Below are 11041 nucleotides of genomic sequence, written 5' to 3' on the forward strand. Positions count from 1 at the left end.
TCCTTTGTAGAGTTTTTGACATTTCGTCGCTGTTGTGCTATCTTATGACAAGCGCCATTTAGCACATTTCGAGAAAAACGATTTTTAAAGTTTGAGATTGAATATCTTGAAACTTATAAATGGTAAAAACAATTCAAAGAAGACAATTAATGCTTCAATCTATTCTGTATTAAACTCTCAAATATCACGAAGTTCGGTTGACTATGTTGCGAGTTTTCACTATAAATGTAAACAAAAGTCGCACTCACACGTGTCGTAGGCGTGTATTGATGACAAAATTTGTGTGGCGTGTCATAATTGTACATGGAAAATTTTCCATAGAAAAAAAGCATCAATTATTAACTTTTATTAATATCTTCGGCTTTATTCGGTCTAGAAACAATCGATGAGATGCATTTTGAAGGAAATTGAGCAAGCAATCTAGAAAAAATAGTAATTTTTAATTACAGGGTTGCCAAACATGAAATATTGCCAATTTAAAAGTAAAACTGCATATTTCTCGCAATACATGTATTTTTATTTTAAAAATTATTATGCCTTTGTGTTCCTCAGACATTTTTACATATAAAAACATCTATTACTTCTATATTACTTAAGCGAATCCCAAGATACAATGATTTAAAGCAAAAAACTGACAATTTCTCATCACTTTTTTCGCTATACCTCAGTAACCAAGCAAAATTTCAAAATTCTGAAAACGCCATTTTGTAGAGAATTTTCAGTTTAGTAATGTTGCATATCTAACTCAGTTTACCCCAAAATGGCGTTTGTCATAAGATAGCACAACAGCGACGATTTGTCAGTCGATCCAAGTCGAATCAAATTCGTTAGTTGGACAAGGCTGTGGCCCAACCAGCGAATCACGACTGTATTGACAACCTTAATCAAGCACAAAAAATGTTTCCACCTTTCTTTCTGCATCATAGGTGAACATTTTAACTATTGTTGGTATTTTGCTGCAAAACTCCATTACCTGCTGCGACATCTACAGATTAATAGAGCAAACAAGATCAGGTGGATGTTTGTGTGTTTTTCATAACTACGCTAAGGAATTTGATATATTTTTTGTTGTTTATCCTTAAATGAATAATGGATTCAAAAGGGACAAAAACGATTTGGAAGTTTATGATAACAGTTTTTGTTAAACATAGGAAATCTTCACAACTTTTATTACTGTACTTCTATATTAGTGTCCATAGCCGTCCAATAAAAGAATATTTAAACAACCCATCTAAGTGTAACAGACATAAATTCACTTTTGGCAGGAATTGGCTCTCATTTCGAGCATACACGACGTTCTACGATGCGGTTTTATACCAGTTCTGAAAGAGAGAAAGAAATATATTCTACAGTATCTCTCTTTTGCAGACAAAGTCTATTGCCATTTTGAACGAAATTCTTCCACATTATTTTCAGTTTTTTATACGGATATTTCACAGCTCTCTTAAAAAATTACATAAACTTGACAATTTTCTATTAATTTGCCAATCCATACGCTAAACATCCACCTCAAGCATGTAGCGCCCCCTATATATTTTTTTTGCGTAAAGATGCCAATCGTGATGACAAATTTATCTATCGAATTTTCAAATTTAACCCTGATATAGAAAAGGGTTATTTTGCAAATAACGTTTGAACTGCCAGATTTAAACCGAAAGTAAAACAATCGTTTGGTATGCAATATATATGTATTGATTTGAAATTGTTCATGAGTTTTAAAATATTTTTTTCTAGCCTATACTAGCTATCCGTATAACTATCCCATGTGTTATGGAATTCCCCATTCACATAGGACTGTTATGCAAAGAGTGGAAGTAAAGGTATGTGTCCGAAAGAATGAAGAAATAATAACGAAAAAATCATTTATGATTTCATTAATGTAACATAAAAGCTGACAACATGAGCCTTCATTCCATTCTCGAGATGGTAGCCGGATTCTAAATGAAGCATACTTTATATCCTCAATTAGTCAAATCCGTCAGCAAGAGTTCTTTGCCAAATTCTGTAACGTGTGCCTGTAATAGTTAAGATATTAGAATAGTAAATGCACCTTAACCTATCGTAACTCACCACGTACTCTCCCGGATGTATGCTTCAACCCTCGGCAAGGGGAAACCGTTGAACTGATTAGCTATGACAATTGAGTATGCGCCTGCATTCTCGAATAATATGAAATCACCGAAATCTAGCTCCGGTAGTGGAATACTTTTGCAGATCAAGTCCAGGGGATCACAGGAGGGACCCCAAATAGCGGATTGTTTTATTCGACCTTCTTTCTTCAGGGGAACGGGATAAACCGGTTGATTCTCGTGGCCAGCCGAGTAAAATGAACCGAAGATCCCATCGTTCACATAGTAAAACATTAGCTCATGTCCGTCCTTGTATTTCACCAGTCTCTTCGATTGTACATTTGTAACTATTGTGACGGCTGAAGTGGAATAGTAGCGTCCTGGTTCCGCAATAAATTGCACATTTGAGTAGCTTGCAAAATATGTGTCGATAGCTTCGTTGATGTGTTTCGCATACGGATCAAGCGGTTTACCCCTTGCTCCTGGGAACCCACCGCCAATATCTAGCAGTGTGAAGTCATAGCCGATGCTTTTCGCAAAGTCGAAACTCTTCCGAGCTACTCCGAATGCACCCTCGAAACTTTTCCAATCATTACCACCTGAGCCTATATGGAAACTCAGACCGATGACGTTAAGCCCCAGCTGTTTGGCCTGACGCAGTAACTCCGGAGCTTCAGACTCAGCGTCACACCCAAATTTGTCTCCCATCGATGCGAAAGATTTCCCCGAATCGTACCGGAAACGTAGCACTAACAAAGCCTCTGGAAAGTACTTTTTCATTTTATTCAATTCATGCACTCCATCAAAGGTCATCAAATTGACTCCATGCTTCTTTGCATAGATAAGTGAATCAATCGGTTTCGCTGGCTGAGCAAAGATAATCCTATCCGGACTTACTCCTATTCCGAGCACCTTTTCCATTTCACCCTTACTGGCACAGTCGAAACCCGTTCCCAGCATCTCCAGTACTTGCACGATTCCTGGAGTGTCATTGCACTTGATTGCATAGAATGGCTTCACTCGGGGCAACTGTCGCAGCCAGATGTCGTGCTTATTAACAACGTCATCCAAATCTATCACGTGGATTGGTTCCTCGGTGGGACCATCCTCCAGAACGCAACCAATCACATCCCGCAAGTCGGTTTGGTCGGCGATTATGCTAAAGTCGCACTGTTTCTCCATCCGGTACAATCGAGTATTCGCTGGGTACTGTCTGTTGGCACTATCGCTGGTGGCGTTATAAAAAACGATCAGCCTAGCGCCTAGTGTATAGCATCAATCAATGCGACGTAAGAAGCACATACAGAGATTTATTATCAGTTGTTTAGACGACCACACACGGACTGGTTGAACGTAATGCAATATTTAGGCAGTGAGAGTGCATGGAGTGACATTTCTTTGTTTAAACGGTTATCTTGATTTTTGAACAGATGCATCGTTTCCCGTGTGCATGTTAGTATAGCGTGCTGAAGTATTCAAAGTGGTAATATGACATATTGGTATTCGTTTTTTCGGACAGCGTAATAAACGGAATCAGTAAAGCTGATAAGACAATATATTTATATGTTCCCAAATCTCGTCGGCATTGGCCCAGTTGTCTAGTTTGCAAATCTGAATTATCTTGGTTCAACGCAATAGGTATTGTTTAAATATTTTGGTAGATAAAGGGATTGTTCCTTTATTCATCTCAGGCGCTATATCTATCTTATTCTCTGTTGCCTCAACTTCATTGAGAAAACCCAAAAGTATTCTATCTAGCCGTACGATAGGATATTTCTTATTATGTATTTCATATCATAAAATAATTGTCTTTCACATAAGCGGCGATAGGTAGGCTTGCATAGTGCTGAGAATTGTAGCAGTGTAGCAGCTTCCGTTACAAATAAGATCTCGAGAATCGATTTTTCGGTTGTAGCTTGCGCACTAAGAATGACGTGAATGCATTCCGTCCGTACCTTTCCCCTTTTTGTTTTCATGGATTCATTTATCAGATACGCCATCTTCACTTCTTCAGGCAGCTTTATTCACGTACGAAAAGCAGATATCTATGTGTCAATAGTGCAAGCAGACAACAATCTTCAGAACATTTTATGCGAAAGTTACCACTACTTTACTGAAAAATACGAATAACAAAAACTACGGGTTCACACTTGTAACGCACAAGAAATCAAATATTCAAAAATTTCCCTAAATATCTTTAATAAAAAAGTCCGAATTCATTTCAGTTTGAAATTGGCCTTTTTGATACAGTGTTGGCAGAAAGAATGATATTTAGTTTAGAAACAAATCTGAGATGGTGTTTACAGCCCAGTTTTTGCTTGAAGCTGAACTGAATTAGGTTCTAACCCCAACTGCTGTCAAAACGTATGAACTGCCAATGGTTGGGCTTAGGACCTGACTGTGAAAAAAAAAACTACTTTTTTCGTTTTCGATTTTCGTACTATTGTTCATTCGTCATTAACAACAGTTAACGCTAATCTATTCCGACAATAAGATAGTGTCGGTTTCTGATGAGGCGAAGCCGAAACGCAACAGAGTATGAAATAAGGATTTGTGCCCTCCTGTACAAAGACTGGTTTTTACCAACAAATTTTCACCCTAGTGAGAAATATTGGTTTTTACCAAATTTTCCTCCTTAAGCTGAAATATAGCATAGTGCTTAGGCTGAAATATAGCATAGTGCTAGGCTGAAATATAGCATAGTGCTATGCCGATGAGACACAGTGAAGTTTCGGCTTCACTGTGTCTCATCGGCATAAACAGAACTTCTGCTCGAAGGGGACATCACGTTTGATCAGTCGTTCGATTGAAACACAAAGTGTGTTTTAGTTTTAAGGGATTTGCGTCAAGCCGGCGCTAATCTATTCCGACAATAAGTTAGTGTCGGTTTCTGATGAGGCGAAGCCGAAACGCAACAGAGTATGAACAGTTAAGGTTTGTCAAGAGATCGTCAATAGACAAAACAGAAATTTTGTCCTTTTCCTATCTATGCCTGTACCTAACTCTGAAAAAAAAATCGTTCGTTAGCGTCTGGCGCATTTTAGTGACTCCAGCTGTATGACATGGAGAAACATCTAGTCTTAGGGACTGTTTATGTCACCTTCTACGGTATGGGAGCAGAAGTACATTGCGTCAATTGTTAGCTGTGATAATTCAATCCTCCGGCTGCCACACGACTTCGACGTTCATTTAGTCCGAGGAAACTTAGTTGATGGTTATCAATCTCCCAGTCGGGCAAAGCCACAGACTAGCAGCAATAAAATAGTCGTAGTGATGGTATCTTTCCTAGTTCGATTTTTACGTAACCCATGCAGTCAATTTGACCAATCCTCTAATATAGGTTTTCGTGAGCTACTAACTCCAGTGAAAAAAAATCCGCGCAACATTCAGCAGCGAAGTGTTATCATTCACCACGGTCAGGCTCACAGTGCGTATCCAGTGTATGGATGTTTTTTATCAGAGTTTGTCAGCTTATGGATGAATATATGAACAAACACCGTATAATGAGAAAATCATTCGAATCGCATGTGTTATCATATACCAGTTATATTCCAATTATAGCTCATATAGCGATAAGGTAGATGTCAAATGAAATCAATTCGTTGTTTAATTTTGCTGTATAGAATTGTGGGTAAAATGAATGGGGGGGGGGGGTTGTGATTGTAAAATGATCAGGTTTTTAAACAATGGCACTTTTAGTTAAAATTAAACAAATGCCATAACCACCCTATCATTCAAGTATTTAAAATACTTCCTGTTTTAGCGCGATTACTGTACTTCGCAAATTGTTCTTTGGCCTCCCACGCCTACAGTTTTCTCCTTCTGTTCTACGTCTCTTTTGTTTGAAAATTAATAAAATAATATAAAATAATGTAAAATGAAGAAACTGAATACAATGCATGACCTGGGGAAAAATCACAAATTTAAAAAAATAAAAAGCTAAATGAAATAAAAGAATTTTATGAAATGAGAAAATTAAAAATTATGTGAAACGAATAAAATGAATATAATAAATAAAGAAAATAAATAAAATGAAACGAATAAAATTAATTATATGAATTAAATTAACAAAGTCAATAAATTGAATAGAATCAGTAAAATAAACAAAATAAACTTAAATAATAAAAAGTATAAAAAATAAAAAGAATTTAATGATTAAATTGAAAAATTACCGATTTAAAAAAAAGTTAAATAAAATTGTGTTAAATTATTTATTTGGATGAAATGAGTATAAATTGAATGACTGACAAAATTAGTCCGATTAATGAAATGAAAAAACCTAATGAAATATATGAACTGGAAAAAATTAACAAAATACATGAAACCAAAACTGCGCAGAAACTTATTCTATTCGTATCAATCTTTTGGATCATTCTGATCAGTCTGTTCATTTTATGCATTTTGTTCATATCATTTACTTAGCTTGGATGACACGAATAAAATGCATAAAATGAACAAACTGATCAGATTGATCCAAAAGATTGAAACGAATATAATAGATAAAATGAAATCAAACGAACAAAATGAACAAAAAGAAAGCGGAATGAAATAAGAGATTCCACTAAGGTTTACACGATGGAAACGTACCGTATAAAAAACCGTGCAAAGAAATTGCGGTAATTGCGAAATTCGTGTAAAAAGCTGTTTTAATCCACCTAGTGGTGCAATTGTGCCTTTCTCATTTATCCAAACTACAATTCCATGGCTAGTTATGTTCAATATAATGGTGGAAATGATCAAAAAAGATGCAAACTTGAAATCGACCTTAACGGATTTGAACCAAATTTGGAGGAATTGTTTATTTTGGGCCAATATATAAAAACCCAAATTTTTGTGTCAATTGAACACCCCCTCGGGCCATGGGAGCACCCCCCGTTTTGGCAAATTGCCAAAACCCTTGATTTTCTTTTGATCATATCTCCGGTTCTATTTACTCTAGAATCAAACTGCAAAAAGCCATCTTTGAAGAAAATTATTCAAGTTTAGAAATAAAAAAAAATTGGCCGCAGTGCTACCAACTATGCGATTTTTTCATTTAAATATCAAAAGGTTATTTTTCTCTCAATACATATATTTTAATTTTGAAAATTCTATTGCCATTGTATTCCTGACATTTTTACGTAAAAAAACATTTATTATCTCAATATAATTTTAGCGGATCCTGAGATGTACCATTTTGAAGGGAAAAACTCATAAAAATCCATTTTTATTGGCCAAAAATGAGAAAATCTTCAAACGGTCATAAAAATAATTTTAACTCCTTGAACAATTTTCTTCAAAAGCCATCTTGCCGTTTGATTCTAGAGTAAAAGGAACCGGAGATATGATCAAAAGAAAATCAAGGGTTTTGGCAATTTGCCAAAACGGGGGGTGCACCCATGGCCCGAGGGGTGGTTTTTTGGGTTTGTGTATTGGCCCAAAATGAACAGTTCCTCCAAATTTGGTTCAAATCGGTGAAGGTCGATTTCAAGTTTGCATCTTTTATTGATCACTTCGCGTAATTTTTGTAATAAGGTCATTTGATATACACATCGTGGGCTAAGAAGGTTTATGTCACTCCTTTGGTTATTTGGGATGGGATAGAGGTATTCACACCTTGCCCTGGCTACCCGATCAGAAAGAAGTAACAGAATTATTACAGGCTGAGTTACTTTGTTACGATAACAAGTTTTGTTATAACTTTGGTCTCGTTAGTTGGTAAAATAACAGAAAACATAACAGAAAATCTTCTAGTATGTATCAAAAATATGGCAACCTGTGATAGGCTTCTATCAGAATTATAACAAATTTTGTTAGGTTCCCCCACGGCCAATATAGCTTTTATTACCTATTGTATAGTATCAACGAATTTAGCGTGCAAGTCTAAAAATAGAATAGAATAGAAAAATATAACATACATTTTTCGTTTGGAAGCAAAAAGCTTCATGTAGCAAAAGCTTTTTATAGTTTTGTTAAATGATTGCATACATGCTGGCTGATTGTTATTATGAATATATGACACGCTTGTTGTTATTTGTGGATATAGCGATTTGAACCGGGGTATTCTGAGTTTTATGGGGATGTTTCCTGCATGAACCAACGACGTTGCTTTCGACCGATGTTTAATGTTGGCATTATATTCTACGCATTCATCAAGGACAAAACGATTATAGATGCAGAAGATGTTTCCAGAACGCACACATTGAACCTTGTCAAAGCCTAAGGACTGTTTGTTTTCCTTGTATAATAAGCTTTGTTTTCATATAGTTTTGCTCACCATTACAGCTGCCTATATTACGATAGACTGAATAGCTTTATCTTTTCAGATTAGGAAGTGGAGCTATTTTTAGATTCTGAATTGGGCGCTTCGGTGCTTCTCTTGCACGTTAACATGATTTACACGATTTTTAGAAATAATGTCGATGCGATATGGTAACATTGAGCGGATAATTTACCTACATTATTTTACGAAGAATACGACAAATGTTACCTATGATTCCGAATAGATTCAAAGAAACATATATAAAAGTTTTGAGGCTTGCATTTTAAGATTTCAAGTAAAGTCGCTTTCGGGGTTTTGTTATTGGCATTTTTAATATGGGGAAGATCAAGCAAACCAGTACAATTATCTCACATCTAATAAATTCGAACAAATACAATTATTTACAATAGTTCAATCTATCAACTGCGAATATTATAACAGATAATCATAAAATTCAAGAAATTGTTGAGGATTCTTCGGTGTGACGAATTTTCGAATATTTCATGTTTTCTAAAATACATTTTCTTTTCTAAATTTTATTTAGTTTTATGGAGAACTATTCAATATTTTTACATTAACATTTTTAGCTGTTTCAAGCACTATCTAAAACACACATTTAAATTGTAACAGCAAACAATAATACCAGCTGGGATATGTACATATTCAGAGATTTCTAGGCCATTTTGAAATATTGATAGCTTTATGCAGCATACTCACAAATAATAATCTTTCAACAATTTGAACAGGTCGCATTATTCCTTTTTCTAACTTTCTACAAAATGAATCAAGTATCTTGATTATTACGAAAATTTGTTAGTTCGATGTTTTTTTAAAACGAACGAAGCACTATCGAATACAACGGAATCATTAGTACATACGCGCATTCAAAGTTCATTGTAAATGTCAAACTGTCTTAGGTGGAATGAAAAGATACAACAATCTCAACCTCAACTATTTTTATGCAGGGGTTTAAATAAAAAAATTTCAATGCTTTGGTAATTTGGAGAACGCACAAAATCAGATACCCACAAACTGGACAAGTGTCGGTTGTTTATGAAAAAATGAATCATGAATTATGATATCAGTTTATATCAGTTTTTTAAGTTCTGAAAATTCGTTTTCGCAATACGCATAATTAATTAAAAGAAAATTATTTATATAATCATTTGACTAAACTATAACAAATAGTTTAAAAAATGCTTTTTTATTTGAATCCGCGTATCTTTATTTCATTTGGAGTGCTTGATACTTCATGTATTTTTTTTAAAATAAGTTTTATATGAAAATTATAATCTTTAGAATAGCTTGTTGATAACTTTACGATTCCAAAACTTTTTGAATAAAGGTTTCAACATTGAAATCATATGCCACTTATTCAAAATTGCGTGTCAGACAAGTGTCTCAGAAAATAGGTAATCTCTTAATCAAAATGCAACCAAGTGAGTTAAACACCTTACTTTCAAGTTTTCCGCCACTTGCATCTAAAACTTATCTATTCTCAAAATTGTGGAAAACGCAAATATCCATGTGGAAAATGCAAATATAAGGATCAATCAATAAAAACTTCGAAAATTTGCTTTAAAAAGTTGAATAAATACGCATAAAAAGAGGCTTCAGCGTATTAGCAAATAGACAGTCATTTGTGTAATATAACAATCATTCACAGTTGATTGATTGATTTGTTTATTGGGGCTTTAACCAACTGGTCCTTTGCCCGCTTTACAGTTTACAGTTAGCGTTCAATGATAATTCTGAAAGAATATGTCATATATTATATCATCATCGTTATATGCATACATAAAAATCATATTAGCAGTTCAATGATATCACCAGAAGATATAATCTTGATATAAGTTTGCTTGCCTTGCTGATTGGGATATCACAAAAATAACACAGCGAGTAATAAATATCAACATGAGATATAAAATTGTTAGCTTTCTGTTATGTCGTTCTGATCGGGTAATAAGCCTAGGATAAAGCGCCTATACTCGTTCGTTAACTACTGGTATAGAATAGGATGTAGCACCTGAAGAACCTGGCTGGTATGGCTGAAAACTGTTTCTGCATTCGCTCCTGCTTCTCTAGTAATAAACTAAACAAAAGCGGTCTTCTCTGTTCCGGCATGTTCTGAGGAGTGTAGTAACAAGAAGCAGTTTATTAATGAATATCAATATCATTTGCAATCATTGTGACGCGAATTATATTAGGACGCCAATACGGGAGCAGTTTCGTCACTACATGCTTTGTAATGAGTAATGATACCTTCAAGGATAGCGCAAAAGGTGCTGAAAGAGCCTCCATGTTGCATCATGACCGATTTTTGAAGAACAGTTTCTATGCCAATATTCCAACAGATGTAAAAAAACTCTCCGAAATCAACAATAAATCCATGATGAGCGTCGAATTTATCCTCGACACCGAAAACTCCAGCAACCAGATAATAGCCCTAATCACCCGAAGGACCCTTTCTTACATCGCAGGATCGACCAGCAAAGAAAACCGTTTTGATCTTACCAATCAAACAAATTTTGAATTACGATGTAATCCTGATCCAAATGATTGATAAACAAAATGAAACGATTTCAACTGAAAATCCATATTATTGCCATAAATATTGGACGTACATGATAGAAATTCGATTGAAAAAATGGAATATGTTTTATTTTTACTAAACTTCTGAAGAAGTGTTCTTAGTTTTAGTCTCAAACCATGGTATATTTGAAATCAATTA

General features: G+C 34.9%; 1 protein-coding gene across 2 annotated transcripts; it reads right to left on the reverse strand.

The window, feature by feature from the left end:
• Positions 1–1198: 1198 nt before the first annotated feature.
• On the reverse strand, positions 1199–3329 carry LOC131692690 (antizyme inhibitor 2-like). Of its 2 annotated transcripts, none has more exons than XM_058979872.1 (2): positions 2078–3329; positions 1199–2015 (listed from the first exon to the last, which is right to left on the reverse strand). In XM_058979872.1, exons 1-2 carry the CDS (start codon positions 3249–3251, stop codon positions 1966–1968), a joined length of 1224 nt encoding a protein of 407 aa, XP_058835855.1. In that variant the 5' UTR covers positions 3252–3329; the 3' UTR covers positions 1199–1965. The 2 variants fall into 2 exon arrangements, with proteins under 2 accessions (XP_058835855.1, XP_058835856.1); XM_058979873.1 differs by having other exon boundaries at positions 1215–2015; positions 2071–3326.
• Positions 3330–11041: the final 7712 nt, after the last annotated feature.

The sequence above is a fragment of the Topomyia yanbarensis genome, chromosome 3, assembly GCF_030247195.1.
Source record: "Topomyia yanbarensis strain Yona2022 chromosome 3, ASM3024719v1, whole genome shotgun sequence".
NCBI lineage: Eukaryota > Metazoa > Arthropoda > Insecta > Diptera > Culicidae > Topomyia > Topomyia yanbarensis.

What these genes read in the sequence shown, in the direction of transcription:
- LOC131692690 (XM_058979872.1), bottom strand. Translation starts at nt 3,251, where the DNA reads ATGGAGAAACAGTGCGACTTTAGCATAATCGCCGACCAAACCGACTTG. An exon ending in TGAAGCATACATCCGGGAGA is followed by an intron (nt 2,016 to 2,077) that starts GTACGTGGTGAG and finishes TAACTATTACAG; the next exon opens with GCACACGTTACAGAATTTGG.